Source organism: Condylura cristata, unplaced genomic scaffold (genome assembly GCF_000260355.1).
Source record: "Condylura cristata isolate star-nosed mole 26May11 unplaced genomic scaffold, ConCri1.0 scaffold00028, whole genome shotgun sequence".
NCBI lineage: Eukaryota > Metazoa > Chordata > Mammalia > Eulipotyphla > Talpidae > Condylura > Condylura cristata.
Genome location: NW_004567129.1, coordinates 15,708,561 through 15,725,870, shown reverse-complemented (window position 1 = coordinate 15,725,870; position 17,310 = coordinate 15,708,561). Strand labels below are relative to the sequence as shown.

Here is a 17,310-nt window from a genome sequence, read left to right as displayed (position 1 = left end):
TTTCCCTCCCTTCCCTCCCCCCCCCCATTTTTGATCCCATTCCACCCCCACAAAATGTCTCTGGTATATGGTTGTTCATTATTTTTGTTATTTTCAAGTCTTTGTTTTTTTAAAAGATTTTCTTTATTTTTGTGTAGAAGGACTGGGGTGTAGGCCAGAGGTCTGGGAAGTGAGAGATTCATCAGAGATAGGAACAGGACAGGTAGATTGACTGAAACACTGTTGTGGGGAGCCGTAGGAGTGACAGGAAAGGTCTGCTGTGCTCTGGTTGGGTATTGAATCAGCTATTGTTAGTGGTGGTAGTGCTGAGACTTAAGCCTGCTTAGGGAGGCCCAAATTAAATTTTTTGGAAGGAGAGTGATTATACTAAAGGCAGAATTCACCTTGAACATGCATGCCCTCTCAATCCTGGAACCCTCCTCAATTCATGAATTATTTCTGATTGGCTTTAAAAGAATTTGGAATACAGAAAGTAGAAAATCAAAGGCATTGCTTGTGGACCCGGGGTGACTTCAGTTTAGTATACGCCATTATATGTATATGTGCCTTTGCACTAGTATTTGCAGGTGTGACAGCTTTGTATGAAATTGTCAGCTGTGAGTCATATCATGTGAAGGGACATGGAAGATGTGTGTTTAAGAGCTTGGTGTCCTATTACATCTTTATGTCTTGTTTGAATTTTTTATAAAGAGCATGCTTTTTTTTTTTCAAGTTAGAGATTGTATAGACAATATTATATAGCATAAATGGAATAAAATGTATGTTTTATTATCGAAAATTTCAACAGAAAAATAGCAGAGAGGGTAGTGTAGTGAACTATCCAGTGCCCAGCACCCAGTGTTAGCAAAAGTCAGCACATGTGAAGTCCCCACTTTCAGGGGAAGTATTTGAAAGCAGATCTGAGATACCATGTTATTGTCACTGGTAAGCACTGAAGTTTACATGTCTGACTACTTTGGAGATTTAGAAAAAAATGTATGACAAAAAATAGTGGGTAATTTAAAAAATAAAACCCTGGTATCATCATCTTACTCTTCAAACACAACTTACCTTTTCTCTCCTTCATTCATTTCTTTGCCTTTTTTCATAATTTTTAGAAAACAGGATATTTAATAGTAGGGCTCATTCTATAACTTCATGTTCTTTTTTTAACATTGTTGTAGGAATAATTTTCCATCTTGCTCTGCACTCTTATTCATAAAGCCAAATCTCAATTGTATCATGTCTCATTTATCTGAAATTGTAGTTTTTAAAAAGCCAGCTTATAAAAGGGAGATTTAGAAAAAAACAGACTCTTAACCACAAAAATCCTCTTTAGCCTGTCTGCTATATTCAAAGTCAGTGTAAAAGGAGGTTTGCTCATTGAAAGCCTGCCTCTACCATGTTTATAAACACGGCTTTGATTCTTGGCCATGGCAGAGTTGGTGTGGTATGAGTTTCCCAGAGGGTGCGGAGAATGATGAGCTGTGAAAGTTAGCCCAGGACAAGAGGAGCGCAGGCAGCAGAAACCACAGGAACTGACAGTCTATTCTAAAGATTTGACTTTCCCAGATCTGTGTTTATTTCCCTTACAAAGCTTAAAAGTTTTAAAAATATGCTACAGCTTGATAAACAGTGAGATTTACCAAGATTGGTGAGGCCTTTGGTATCCTGTATTACAGGGCCCCTCTGCCTTTTAAGAGTCTGGTTGGCTCCAACAGACCTTATTAGATGGATGACTGTGATGAAGAGTCAATTCTGAACTGTATATGTGTGGACACTTGTTTTTGCTTATAAGTAGAGAATAATGTAGCTAGATGTCTGTGCTTTGCCTTTGGAACCCTGGGCACCTGAATCTAGAGAAAGAAGGATGATGGCATCATTGTCACTGACCAAGATTCTGATGCTTGTGCTTGAGCTCGCCACCCTATGCCTATTTAAAGGCAGACTTTCCATCTCTGGCTTAGAGTCAGCCCTTGCTGCCTTCTTAGCCATCCTTTCTGATTTTCCTCCTGCCTCCATGATGGTTCTTCCAGCTCTTCTTTGCAAAGTCATCTTCATCTGTTTGACTGTTAATGGTGGAGTTTCCAGTCTTCCCACCCTCTTCTTCTGTGATCATGTGCTCATCTGTATCTCCTTTTAATGTATAACCACCATGTACAGTGACGCATAGATTTGAATCTCTAGTCCAGATCTTGCTCCTGAACATACTACCCACACTCCTGACCATGGCCCTGCTGTCTCTTTGTGAATCTGTTACAGCATCTCCAGATCAACTCATCCAAATGAGGTGATCACCTCTCCCTGACACTTGCTCCATAGCCAGTGTTCCATGTTTGCTATTTATACCCTACATTTGTCTAGTTAGGTATGTGAGAAACCCAGAAGTCGTCTGTGAAACCTCCACCCCTCCCTCTTGCTCACCTCCTTTGCTAATCTGCTTTCACGTTCTCTTAGTTTTCACTTTTGCAAGTCTGACTCCTCCTTTCATCTCCACTTCTGCTACCCTCATCCCCTCCTGTAGCCTCGTGTCTTCCCTGCCTGTAACTACCCTCACTTCCCTCTAGTCAATTTTGTACACTGCACACAGAATGAATTTTGGTCTCAAAGCTGATCTAGTTACACCTTGTTTAAAGTTCTTAAGTACCAGGCAGCTGCTTTTCAGAGTGAGACGAATTCCCATGGCCTTCCCGCAGTGTATTGCAGTGTCTGGTCACTTCCTGGATCTCCTGTCCCATTTGGATTATATTCTCTTCCACCCCCACTTACCTCTTTTCAGTTTCCTGACTCTGTCCAGCTCATTGTCTCAGGACCTTTGGTTTTTTTGTTTGTTTATTAATATATCTATTTTCACTATTGTTCATTTTACAACAATGTTTACCCCTCCCCCCATCATCACCCTAGTTCCCCACATTCCTCCCTCCTCCTGTCTCAGGACCTTAGCATGTGGTGTATCTCCTGCCTCCTCCCCCCACCCCACCCAGCATGGTTGTCTGAAACTACAGGTAACATTTAAAAAAAAACATATATTTTATTTTTTATGTCATTATTCTTTTTGTGCATTTTTATCTCAGTTGTAATCCCCATGGGCTTCCCACTACCAATTCACCTGTGTGCTATCACCACAGTCCAATGCACTCTCCCACCCCAGTTATGATCCCATTCTTCCTTTCTTCCACCCCCATAAAATGTGTCTGGTTTATAGTTGTTCATATTTTTCATTTTTACTCTATTGCCTTTGTTTGTCTCTCTTTTTTCCCCCACCCTGATCCTGCATGTTTCTGCTATGAGTGAAACCATCCAGTATTTTCCTTTTCCTTTCTGGCCTATTTCACTAAGCATGATTCCTCCAGCTCTATCCATGTTGCTGCAAAAGGCATGAGTTTATCTGTTTTGATGTGTACACATTGTGTATATGTACCATATCTTTTTAATCCAGTCTTTTATTTTTGGACATTTGGGTTGATTCCAGATCTTCCCTATTATAAATAGAGCAGCAATAAACATGGGGGTGCAGGTGTCCTTTTGAATCAGTGTTTTTGTGTCCTTTGGGTAGATACCTAGGAGTGGGATTGCTGGGTCATATGGAAGCTCTATTTTTAGTCTTTTGAGAAACCTCCAAACAGCTTTCCATAGTGATTGTATCAGCTTGCACTCCCACCAGCAGTGTAGGAGAGTTCCTTTTTTTCCACATCCTCACCAACATTTGTTGTTGCTAGTTGTTTTAAGATGTACCATTTTTACCAGTGTGAGATGGTATCTCATTGTGGTTTTAATTTGCATTTCCCTTATTACAAGTGATGAACATTTTTTTCATATGTCTGCTTACCATCTGCATTTCTTCTTTGGAGAAGTATCTTTGTAGCTCTTTTGCCCATATTTTGATAGGGGTGTTCACTTTATTTTTGTTGAGTTAATCAGCTCTTTGTGATCAGTCCTTTGTCATTAGTACTGTGTGCAAATATTTTCTCCCAATCAGAGGGATGTTGTTTTGTTTTGTGCAGTGTCTCTCTTGCTGTACAGAAGCTCTTTAACTTGATGTAGTCCCAGCTATTTATCCTTTCCTTCAATATTGTTGTTTTTGGTGATACACCTTTAAAGATATTATTGATGTGTAGATCATGCAGAGTTTTGCCTACCTTTTCTTCTAAATTATTTTATGGTTTCACATCTTATGTCTAGCTCTTTAATACATTTCAAGTTGGTTTTTGTGCATGGTATGAGATAGTAGTCTAGCTTCATTTCTTTGCATGTAGCAGCCCAGTTTTCCATCACCATTTGGTGAACAAACTTTCTTTGTTCCATTGCATATTCTTTGCTCTTTTGTCAATAATTAGCTGTCTATACACTTAAGGGTTTATATCTGTGTTTTCTATTCGAATGCATTGGTCTGTATGTCTTGTTCCAGTACCATGCAGTTTTGATTATTACGTCTTTGTATTATGGTGTAGTATGTGATGCCTCCGGTCTCTTTTGTTTTAGTCAGGAGAGTTTTGGCTATTCGAGGCTTTTTGTGGTTCCATATAAATCTCATCAATATTTGTTCTGTTTCTCTGAAGAATGTCATTGAGATTTTTATTGGAATAGTGTTAAATCTGTATATTGCTTTTGGTAGGATGGCCATTTTGATGATGTTAATTCTTCCAGTCCATGAGCAGGGATGTAATTTCCTTGTGTCTCCTTCAGGTAACATTTTTGACGCTCTATTGAGGCCCAGATATCCAGCTTCTAAAGTACCTTAGGTTTTGTACATGAAATTTGTTTCACAGTTGCAACTTTGTATTTCATTGTGAGATTATCTAGCTACTTGTGTTTTCCCCACAGATTTGTGAGGTTCCTAACAGCAGAAACTATGTATCTTTTCGTTTTTCATTATAACTCAACTTCTTAGCACAGTGTCTAGCAGATTAAGTACCCACATAGTGCTTCTTGAATGAAGAACTAGAAAGTTAGAAAAGTTTATAAACTGACTTTATGAAATGAAGCTTTTCTCTAGAGGAGTTAATGCAATCCACAGTAGACCAAAATTTTAATTTCAGGGTTGATTAAGGGTAGATTCTCAGAAGCTACACATAGGAGAGTGCTTCAAGGCCAAGTAGACTCGTCTTTAAGCCCTGAGTTCTCAGAAGACCCTGGCAAGTTGTGAGTGATGGGGGCCAAGGAGATGTGAAATGTAGCAAAGTGGACATTGTTTCCCTCCTTAAAAATTGTGGCTCTTACAACCTGATGCTAACTGGGAAAAAAACTTTTCTTGTTAGGGTGAGGGTAAGCTTGGAAGCTAGAGACACTGTAAATTGTGGAAGCCTTTGGCTTCCTTTACTGCAAAGGGAACATGAATGAGCATTCTCTTTAGCTGAGTAGACTCCAGTTGGGAAATGGAAAGACTGTTTACTTCTTGCCTTTCTGGAATTTCCTCTAATTCTGTTCCTCTCTGCACTGGGATTTCACAGCTTTGTGTAGAACAAATACTGAAATGCCCTGCTTGTGTTCATTTTCTTTTGCTGTAACTATGGGTTTGAGGGCAGAGGAAGGCAGAAAAGAGGGAGGTTTGTTTGTTCCACTGAGTGGGCTGTCTTCAGGTCACATCTCCAGTGGCTTCTGAGACTCTTGACACAGAGGGCTTGGTCTCCCATTAGTGTCTGGTTTTATTTTGCCCAATTTTCTGGTTAATTCCTTACATTTGTGTTCTGAGTTATGAAGAAAAAGGGGAAAATGATTATTTTTAAATCCTCAAGCACATCAGAGCTTTTAAAAAGATTTGTTTGTTTATTTATACAAGAACTAGGGTACAGGCCAGGGTGTGTGGGGGAGGGTGAAAGGATTCACTAGAGACTGAGTGGGGAGCAGAACAGGCAGAGTGATTGAAGCACACTGCTGAGGGTAGTAGCACGTGAGACAGATGTCTGCCACACCATGTGGGTTGCCTGCCTGGCTGGGAATTGAACTTGTGCTACAGTGGCTACAGATTGCTTCATAATGCTGTACCTTAACCCGTTGTGCCACCAGGGAGGGCCCCATATCAGGATTTTGGTGGTAAGGGAACAGGGGTTTAGTGAGGAAAACAGATTCTAAAGTAGAAAGGTCTTTCAGGGCCTCCCTGTGGCGTGGGGGTTAAAGTCTCCGCTTTATCACGTTATCACCACTGCAGCCCGAGTTCAATCCCTAGCCCAGAAGCTAACCCATTTATTGCGTAGCAGCAGTCCTGTTTCTCCTGCTGCTCCCCTCAGCAGTGTATTTCAGTACCTCTGCTACTTCTGCTCCCCACTCTGTCTCTGATGAGTCCTCTTACTTGCTGTGCCTCTGGCCTATACCCCAGTTCCTGTATACATACATAAATTAATAAACTTTTTTTTTTTAAAAGTGGTCTTTCATACCACTTGAGCCACTTCCAGGCAGGAGGTGTGTATTTCATAACTGAGCTGCAGATTGGAGCACAGTTTGGCTGTAGCCTGGTCTCTTTTTCTGGAATAAGGAAGGCAACTCCATGCCCTGTTTATCTCTACTTATTAGTACCATACTCAAAAAATATACTAAGAAGCCCAAGTCAAGAGAGGGAGAAAGGAACTCTTAGAAAAATATGACTCATCCTTGTTCCACCTAGCAGTTCTTTCCAGTAGGAAATGATTAACGTGAAGACATTTGAAAATCTGAGACTTTGAAGAGAGAACAAGAGTGAGGGTTATCCTCTACATGGCTTGACCTGGTATATTTTTTACCTATTTGTATTCCAGAATATGTATGTGATATTAAATTCTTGTATGTATTAGTTTACAGTCATTCTTTGTGCCTTAGGTTTTCTGGCGTGGGGGAAACAAAAACAAAACCAATACAAACTGCTATAGGAAAATGCCAAGCAGGTACAGTAGTGGAAAGAATAGTCGACGAGCCCTGATGTCTGTCACTCAGCTCCACAGACGGCTCCATGTCCATTTTTGATTCACCTAACTGGATTATTTTTATGACATTTCAGTGTGTTTTTAACCCATAGGCATACTACCAGTTTCGGTTCTAAAAATTTAAGAGTGATAATTTAATATCATCAAGTAATCCAGTGGAGATTTTCGTCCTTTTTTAAAAAACATTTATCTATTTATGCATACAGAACTGGGGTACAGGCCAGAGGTGCAGGAGCAGTGAGAGGATTCGCCAGAGACAGAGTGGGGAACAGAACAGGCAGATTAATGAGGTACACTGCTGAGGGAGTGGTGGCAGGTGAGACAGAAAGGTCTGCTGCACCATATAGATCATCTCCAGGGCTGGGGATCGAACTTTCACTGAAGCGGCTATGGCTGGCTTGCAGTGCTGCGTCCTAATTTATTTTCTACCACTGGTTTGTTTGTATTAGGATCCAAACAACTTGTGTTGGTCTTTTCTGCCCTTCTGTACTTTCTCCTTTCTCTTTTTACCCCTTGCATTTCATTGCTGGAGAGACTCTATGGTGTGTCCTATTGTTTTCCATGTTTGGAATTGTGCTGTTTGTGCCCCTGAAGTTAAACATGTCCCTCTATCGCTCTTTGCTTCCCAGCGACTCCTAGGTGGCTCTTGAGGCTGGGTTCTTTTCTCCTTTTTGATGAATTGGCATGTGCTTCCGTCAGAAACACTTAATGTTTGCTTGTCCTTGTATGTCAACTTTTAAAGAGAGATCCTGGCATGGGTTGTGAGGTTCCAGGTTCTTTCCCCAGATTCTTATGTCCAACCCTACTGCTCTCTGTTCCCCTCCAGAAAGCAGCATTACAAAGTATTGGCAACTGGTTGGTCCTTATAACAGAACTGAAAGGAGCAGTCCTATAATAGAAATATGTTTGCTGATGGCTACAGTAACTTGAGTTTAGGACCCTGGTGTTTTTGGTGGAACTAGAGTCTTTTGCCAGTGAAACCTTTTCATTATACGTATGTGTTCCATTTGGTAGTAATGGATACTTACTCCCCCAACCATGCTTTTACTTGGCACTTTGTGCTCCTCCTGCCTATGAATTGCCCAAAGCTTTGTTTCCACGAGACTGGGATGAAGTGTTAGTAAGGAAGCTTGGTTGTGGAGTCTGGCTGCTGGCCTCAGTGCGGAGTCAAGGATCTTTTGCAGTATGCTATGAAGAGACAATTTAGAATCTTCCTTGGGTCCTAAATTCCCAGAAGACACTGCCATCCCCTGTTCCAAGCTGGGGTATCTCCTACCAGGTATTCTCTTACCTGGCCTTGTCTGCTCCAGCCCTTGCTCCTCCTGCAGCCAGATGATTAATTAGGTAATAGCAGGATCATGTCCCTTCTTTGCTCAAAACCCTCTAGTAGCTCATCTCACATACAGTCAATGCTAGAGGCCTTTTGAGGGCTCCAGTGTCTTCCCTCTGGGCTACAATTACCCATGATCCACATTGCCTGCTCTTGTCTTCCTCATCCACTGTAGTCACACTGGCCACCCTGCTGTTCCCCAGACATGTTGGACATCCTCCCACCTGGGACCTCTGCTTCCTTTCCTCTCTGCCTAGAATATCTTCCTCTGGTTACCTGTGTGGTTTCTCCACCCATCCTTCCTGAAGTCTTTGCCCATTTGCCATCTTTCCAGTGGGACCCTGCCATTGCCCCAAACCCTTCTCTCACTTCTAACAACTCCACCCCATTCCTTGATTCATTTTTTTTTCTGTTGATTTTGCCACTTTCTAACAGATGATGTGGTTTATTTAAAAAAAAAAATTGTTGTCTGTTTCCCCACCCTAACAGAATATAAATGAACACAGTTTATTTTGAAGATTTATTTATTTATGCATTCAGAACTGGGGTACAGGCCAGAGGTGCAGGAGTGGTGAAAGGTTTCACAAGAGACAGAATGGGGAGTGGAATGGGCAGATTGATAAAGTACACTGCTGAGGGGAGCAGCGGGTGAGGCAGGAGAGGTCTGCTGTGCCATGTTGGTCACCTCCAGGGCAGGGGATTGAACTTACACTGAAGCAGCTGAGGCTAGCTTGCAGTGCTGCATCCTAACCCATTGTGTCACCAGGGAGGGCCAAGGAACACAGTTTTTCAGCCCAAACTCTGTGACTAGAATAATAGGCACTCACTGCAAGTGTGTAAATTGTGGGACCACAGGTACAGCAGGGCTGGATGGAGCAGAGGTGGAGAGATGGTGAGCTTCCTCTGCTAATTTGATTTTAGTTATGGAAATGGACATGCTATATCCATTTTTTCATCAGTTTCTTGATTTTTGAGCCATGACTCCAAAGGCTGTTTGGATGACCTGGAGGAGAAAGGCGCTTTGTGGTGTTGTCAGCGTCGGCATGGCGGTAGTGAAACCAGAGGGCCCCAGAGGCGAGGTGGCTAATGCTGCTATTTATAGCTGAGCTTCCAGTCTGTGCTTTCCAACCACACTTACTCCTTTCAGCATCCTCTGTATGCTCAAGTCTGTCACTAAATTAGCTAATGGTTTCTTTAGTCCCATTATATATTGTAGGGCTCCCCTGGCTCAGGTGTTGTGTGTGTGTGTGTGTGTGTTTAAAGAGAATAATGGGTTGTTCTGTTCGCAGAGGTTTAATTTTTTAATAGCCTTACCAGTTTTTAGAAAAAGTTTGCCCAACTTTTTATGATGAAATTTTCAAATATACAAAGAATTGAAAGAGTAATACAGTGAACACCCAAGACCAACATTTGTTAACATTTTACTGTGCCTGTTTTACCTGTCTGGGTGAACCTGTGGAGGTGTGTATTATTTTCTCCTGAACCATTTTCAGAAAAATTGTAGGTATCATGACAATTTACTGCTAAAAACTTGAAGAATAAAGAAATGCACAGATTTCTGATAACAGTGGGAAGAAAAGAGAACCAGACCCAAACCTTTGTACAGAAATAAGCTAATCTTTACATAAGCTAAGCTTATGTACGCCCAAAGGAATATGGCACACTTTACCACTAGCCTCTGGATACTACTCTCAAAATTTACTTCTCATTTTTTAAACTGTTAACAAAATAAAAAGCATAAAAATAGCATTAATTCTGATACAGAGCTATATCCATTAAACCATATGAAAACAAGTACAGCTATTAGCGTAATGTACTCTTGCATCTCCCACCAAGAGTCTAGAACATTCTTACATACAACCATATATCACTGTGGAACCAAAGGAAATCAGCTAATTTCAGACATCATCTACTATCTAGCCTGGATGTAAATTTCTCCAATTGCCCTAATAATATTTTTTTTTCAAATGTAGGTTTAAAACCCATGCAAAACATGTAAGTGTGTGGTTGTGTGGTGTTTCTTTAAATCTGGAAGAATCTCCTTCCTCTCCTCTTTACCATGTATTTCATGACATTGTCTTTGGGAACAGTTCAGTGAGTCACCACATAGGTGTTCCATATTGTGTATTAGTCTGTTTCCTCATGGTAGCACTGATTTTGTTTTTCCCCTTATTTCATGTAAACTGGGAAGGAGCCATAGCGACTTGGTTGGATTCAGATGAGTTGGTAACTTCACAGTGGTGTTGTGTGCTTCATCCTGCCTTTTATCAGGAACCATATTGGTATCAGCGTGTCCTGTTCTTAGCAATGCTCAGTTTGATTACTTACCTCAATGGTAAGTAATCTTTTCTGACTTTTTTTTTTCTTTCTGACTTTTTTTTTTATATATATATATATTTTTAAGATTTATTTATTTGTACATACAGAACTGGGGTACAGGCCAGAGGCTCAGGGGCGGTGAGAGGCTTCACCAGAGACAGAGTGGGGAGCAGAACAGGCAGATCGACGAAGTACACTGGAAGTACACTGCTGAGGGGAGCAGCGGGTGGGTCAGGAGAGGTCTGCCACACCATATGGTCACCTCCGGGGCAGGCGGGAATCGAACTCATGCGGAAGTGGCTTTAGCTTCTCAGTGCAGTGCTTTAACCCGCTGCGCCACCAGGGAGGGCCTCTTTCTGACTCTTTTTAATAAATACTATAGCAGTGAGTGATAGTCTTCTGTAAAGTTTAGCTCCTCCCTCCGTCTCTTTTTGAAGGTCAGATGTTGTCTCAAAGAGTTGCAAGATAACTTTGGGGCCTAACAGTACGCAATGACTCTGCTGGACACAGTTTGTGGGTAAACTAGACAGGAGAGGTAGGTTGGAGCCTTGAGATGAGACTGTGGAGAGAAAAACCCAGGTTATTACTCTGGCTTCTTTCTGAGGATCTTGATGTAGTGTCAGCAGGTTGGCATTACCAGAGAGAGAGATCTTGGGTTCTTCTACCTTCTGCATCATCACTCCTAGAAGAAGGGGAAAAAATTGTCTATTTGTAAAATGATGATCTGCCTGAGATAACAAGAAAGGAATCAAGGAACCCTTACAATGTTCATCCCAGCACGTTTCCAACAGCCATGTAGTGACTCTAGGTAGCCAGGCCTCTGTAGGAAGTATCTTAGAAACAAGAACAACAGGATGTTTGTCCTCATGCTGGTTGCGTGGCTTACCTTGGATGATTTTGTGTCATCTGTTGCTGCAACCTAAAAATCTTGGCAAGGGCAAGAGAAGATTGGACCAAGTTATATCAACAGAAATCATGTCTCCAGCCTAAAAACAGGAACATCAGCAGGGAGAAAATAAAAATGACGGCTTCCTGGAAACTTACTGGGTGACTTTAGTTCTTTACAGGTGTCCCCTAAAACATGTCCTCTTACTGCTTCTGTTTTGCAGGTAGGGAGACTAATGCTCAGGTTAAGTAATTTGCTTAATGCTACACAGCTACTACATTATAGAACCAAGATTTGAACTAAGTTTAGCTGGACTGGGTAACCTCTGTGCTGGACCTCCTGCTAGGGATGTATGCCCTGGATCTCAACATAATGGAGTAGGGAGATGATATTTAGTGACTTAAAAAAAAAAGTAATAACCAGAGTAAATTTTATTAGTAGTAGCAAATATCTCATTATTTCAATGGGTCAGAATTTGGGAGCACCTTAGCTAGGCAGGCTGACCTGGGATCGCTCATGAGACTCCAGGCTCTCATTATCTGGGCTGCAATTAACTGAAGGCTGGACTGGAGCAGGGGTTCCACTTCCAAGGTGGTCCCTGCACATGGTTGGCAAGTGGTTTTTTTCCCTTTCCTTGATTTTTTGAAGGAACTAGTTTTCAGATTACTGGTATCATACAGAAATTTATAGAACTCACTAAGTCCCTCAGTAAAAGTGGCTATTAATAGTCACAAACTCAGGAGGCTCTGGAGCAGTCCATTACAGGGGAGAGAAATAAAGGGAAGGTAGAGATGCTTAGGGAAACTTGAAAACCTCAGGGATATGCAACTGGTGCCTACTCTTTAATAGTAGATCCTTACCTGGATCCAGAGGTTTCTCCCCTACATTCTGAAGAATGTAGCAATAATGCCTGTTTCTTAGAGAGACTCGGGACAGGCTTTTTTGGTGGTAGTGGCTGGTTGTCTCTAAAAAGTATTTGTAGAGATACTTACACATGTCCTGTCTGGTTCTAGAGAACAATGAGATAACTTATAGTAACATACTAGCAATTAAAATATTAAAAAAAGTGGATGATGGGTGGGGAGTGAGGTTCTAATATATGGTACTTGCTGGGCTGGCTCTGTAAGGTGTGAGAGGCACGGAGGGAACGCATACCCTTTGGAAATCCTCATATACAGCTGCTCCCCCTTGGTGACTATTGAATAGCTCTGAGCTGGAGATTATAGCTCCTGAGCAGTAACTATATAGGAGTTGTTGTGTGAGTAAGCTCAGGGCTAAGGATGGGGTAGGTGGCAACCGTTTCCATCCCACACAGGGTTTGGGGCTTCTGTCCCATGTTAGGCTGTTCTGTTTTTGTGTGTTGATTTCCTGACTTTTCTATTTATCAACAAAATCAAACTTGCCTCATGTCCCAGTGGCTGGGGTGGGGGAGGGGTGGGGCTGGGTGTTTAAGCCATTTGCTTACCTCCAGCACAGAACTAGGCTTTGACTGGTCTCCTCTTCCTAACTACCCAAGGACCCTGGTACTGTGGGGCTGGTTTGCCTGTTTTGAAACTTTATGGCTTAAAAAAAAAAAAGATTTTAGGCCCTCCCTGGTGGTGCAGCGGGTTAAAGCACAGCACTGAGAATCTAAAGCGCTTTCACATGAGTTCGATTCCCTCCTGCCCCGGAGGTGACCACATGGCGTGGCAGACCTCTCCTGACCCGCCTTCTTCTCCCTTCAGCAGTGTACTTCGTCGATCTGCCTGTTCTGTTCCCCACTCTGTCTCTGGTGAAGCCTCTCACCACCCCTGAGCCTTTGGCCTGTATCCCAGTTCTGTATGCACAAATAAATAAATCTTTAAAAAGAAAAGATTTTATTTATTCATGCATGCAGTATCTGGGATGTAGACCAGAGGTGGGTAGGGGGATGTGGAGAGTATTCACCACAGAGCAGGTGGATCTACTAAAATACACTGCTGAGGGGAGATAGGAGAGGTCTGCTGTACCATATAGATTAGCTTCCTGGCCAGGTATTGAACTTGTGCTGCAGTGACTATGGATAGCTTTATAGTGCTGAGACTTAACTGTTTGCCCCACCAGGGAGACCCTGAACTTATATGGCTTAAAACTTTCTTTATGAAACATTTTTAGGATAGAAAAAAAATACCCACTTTAAAAAATATATAATTTATTTATATATATTTTACATAATTTTTCATTTTTGTACAATGTTTGCTTTCTCTTCTCAGGTGTTGTCCCCATAGAATTCCTACCACCAATTCACCTGTGTACCATTGCCATAATCCCGTGTTCTTCCCTCCCCTGTTCTGATCCCTTTCCCTTCCTGTCCCCTGCAGTGTTTCTGATTTATATTTGACTGCCATTTTTTTTGTTACTATTTTTTTTCCCTGATCCTTTATTTGATTCCCCTATTTTCCTCCTACAAGTGAAGGCATCGATATTTTTCTTTTTCCTTCTGGCTTAATTCACTGAGCATAACCTTCTAGCTCCATCCATGGTGCTGCAAATGGCATGAGTTTATCTTTTTTGATTGGTGAATAGTCTTCCATTATGTATATATAACACATCTTTTTGATCCTGTCATTGTTTTTGGGTATTTGGGTTGATTCCTCATCTTCCCTATTGTAATTAGTGCTGCAGTAAACATAGGGGTGCAGGTATCTTTTTGGATTAATGTTTTGTGGAAATCTATCTTTTTGGATAGATTCCTAGCAGTGGAATTGCTGGGTCATGTGGGAGCTCCATTTTTAGTAGTTTGAGGAACACAGCTTTCCATAGTGGTTGGACCAGTTTGCATTCCCACCAGTGTATAGGATTGTTCCTTTTTCTCCACATCCTTAATATGTGTCATTCTCACTAGTGTTAGAGATGGTATCTCATTGTGGTTTTGATTTTCATTTCCCTGATTATGGGGGATGTTGAACATTTTTTCATATACCTGTTGGCCATTTGCATTTCCTCTTTGGAGAAGTGTCGTTTTAGCTCTTCTACTCATTTTTTGGCTGGATTGTTTTTGTTGAGTCATGTGAGTTATTTGTAGATCTTTGTGAGTAGTCTTTTACCAGCAATGGAGTGCAAAAATTTTCTCCCTATCAGCTGAGTGTCTCTTTGTTTTAGCTAATATCTCTTTGGTTGGATAGAAGCTTTTAGTTTGATGTAATCCCAGCTATTGATCTTTTTCTTAACTTTCTTTGCTTTGGGGAATGAGTCTTTAAAGATGTTATTGAGATGTATATCATTTTGTGTTTTACTTATAATTTCTTCTATATAGTTTATGATTTCAGGTCTTATGTTTGATTCTTTTATCCATTTTGAGTTGATTTTTGTGCATAGTGTGAGGTAGTACTATAGTTTCATTCCAATTTTGCCAGCACCATTTATTAAACAAATTGTCCTTGTTCCATTGCATGTTCTTTGCTCCTTTGTCAAAGACTAGTTGTCCATATATGTGTGACTTTAGTTTGGATTTCAATTCCATTGTTCTGTGTGCCTGTTTTTGTTCCAGTACTACACTGTTTTAATTATTATGGCTTTGTAGTATAGTTTGAAGTCTGAGAATGTGCTAACTCCATTCTCCTTTTTTTTAGTCAGGAAAACTTTAAAGACACTCACTTTTAATGCACTTAAGAAAAGAATAAGCCTACGCAGTCATTCATTTAGAGATGACACCTAGTGACGTTTCCTTCAGGTGTCCTGACCAATTTACTTCACTTTTGCCAACTTTTTTTATATCAGAAGAGAGGATATTACATGAAACTACTTCTCTTTTCTCTGTGAGCCATCATTATTTCTAATTAGGGCCCTCAAATATAAGTAATGTAGAAATTAGCTAACCTCATGACATAAAATATCAAGGAATGCAAAGAGCAGTCTTTCCCACCAACAGTGCTGACAATGACATATAGCCCTTCCTGCCCTTTGGTCTGTGCTGCAAGACAAATTTGAAGATATGGTAAAGTGTTGCCAGGGAAGCCAGAGTAGGTGAGATGGGACCTTGCTATTTACAGAATCTTAACTCAGGGGTGCATTTGCTTTAGTCCATCCATGTTGCCTTTTGTGTCTAACAGTGGAGAACACACAGCTGACCCTGAACCTGCAGACGGAGAACAAAGGCGGTGTTGTCTCGGGTGGTGAGCTGACAATTTTCCTGGACGGGCCAACTGTTGATACGGGAAGCGTGCCTAATGGCAGTGCCGTGACGGAGGGTGAGTGCCGCCCTGCTCCCCAGGGCTGTGCCAGGATGGAGCAGGGCAGGGTAAGGGATAGAAAATAGGAGGAGGTGCCCGAAACTTGGTTCTGCGCAAGGCCTCTGGGTTGGGGTACCCTTCAGCTGGTCCTGGCCCATAATACACCCAGACTCTTATTAGCATCCTGGGTCAGAATCACGATGATGTTTTGAAGGACTGTGTTTTGATAAAGGACCAAAATAAATGTCAAACTTTTGTAAGTGTGTTGTGTCTTGGTTTGAGAGCAGAGAAAAAATCTTTTCATCATATAGGAACTTTAGAAAAAAAAATCTTTATTAATGGTTGCTTTTTTCCCCAGTATAGTTAAGCTTCCTGGGAAAGTTGAGGGTATATTTTATGGGGCAGCTTTGGTTGGGAAAGGGGATTATGTCTTACAGAGATTCACCCTAACTTAATACAGGGAAGCAGGGAAGTTGTAGAGTGCTCCCTTCTTGTCTTGAATACAGGCATTTTGTTTCTTTGATCTAGTCTGAAATTAGTTACCTTTGGATCTAGCAGGAAATTATTTCATGAAGTCTGAGATCTGAAATGGGTTGGGTTTCTCCATAATTTTTCTCATTAAATGTGATGTAACTGGTGCTTTTCAGGCTCCAAATAGGCTTTCTGTAGCTGAAAGGGGTGAAATTAAATTCAAGTGCAATTGGGTGACAGCATGTTACAGTGATTGGATGGGCCTTGACTGCTGAGAATCCAGCCTCCACCGGCTGAGTGGTGCTTGGGTTTTTTGGGTTCTTGGAGAAAAGTCTGCATCATTCACAGTCAACACATGTATCCATAAGTGAGCATCTGGTATGCACTTGATCTTGGACCAGGTGTTAGCCAGATGGCAGTGGGCAAAGTTCATGTGGTCTCTGTTCCCGGGAGCTTATACCTACTTGTCAGGGCTAGAAGATGTTAGACATTTAACAAACAAATTGTTCTTTAACTGGTGGCACAAGCTATGGAGGAGTGCAGGGTGGTATGAAATTCCTGTACTTAAAGAGCAGCTCATCTGTATTTGGAGCATCAGGGAAGGTTTCTCTGGGGAAGCTGAGACTGCTGGAGAATGAAAAATTTAGACAGGGCGTGGTGGGAGTTTGGGGTAAAGGGCTGTTGAATGAGAGGTGATGAGTTGCATGTGAAAAGGAGGAGGGAACAGACTTGACCTTTAATGGGAACAGAGGTGACTGGGTTGTGAGGAACAAGGCAGATGGCTGGGACATGAAACCAGGGAGCCAGGTTGGCTCAGATCCTGCACCTTGAGGGGCTGGTAAGGATGTTGTATCTCACCTTAAGAAGCAGAAAGCTGGCATAGGGTTTTTGGCAGAATATCATGATATGACTGGAATTGACTCTGATTTGGCTGTTTACCATCTGGAGAAATGCCCCCACTTTGCAAGTTCCAGATCCATTCTTTCTCTTACATTGATGTGAGAAGTTCACTTAAAGTATAAAACCAGTAAGCTCTTAAGTGCCTTCTATATTTCTGATGGATTTGGAGAAAAAAAGCTGTTTCCCAGGTTCAAACCCCGCTGTTCTGTGACTGGATCAGATGTCACCCAACTGTCCTTGTTTCTTCTCATGTTGGCGGCTGCAGCTTGCTAGACTGTTGGTATTCCAGGTGGTGGTAATTCTAGTACACAGTGAGCTCTGTCCCTGTAGCCACATCTG

At 41.6% G+C, this 17,310-nt stretch overlaps 1 protein-coding gene across 2 annotated transcripts in view; it reads left to right on the top strand.

The window, feature by feature from the left end:
- The window catches only part of WWP2 (WW domain containing E3 ubiquitin protein ligase 2), a 115,221-nt gene that overhangs the window by 23,250 nt on the left and 74,661 nt on the right, over window positions 1-17,310 (top strand). Inside the window, exon 4 of one of the 2 annotated variants that reach the window (XM_004690420.2) lies at window positions 15,481-15,618. The exons of the other annotated variant lie outside the window; for it this stretch is intronic. Coding sequence (XP_004690477.1) covers window positions 15,481-15,618 — 138 coding nt within the window. The remainder of the gene's footprint in view (window positions 1-15,480; window positions 15,619-17,310) is intronic. 2 annotated transcript variants of the gene reach the window in all.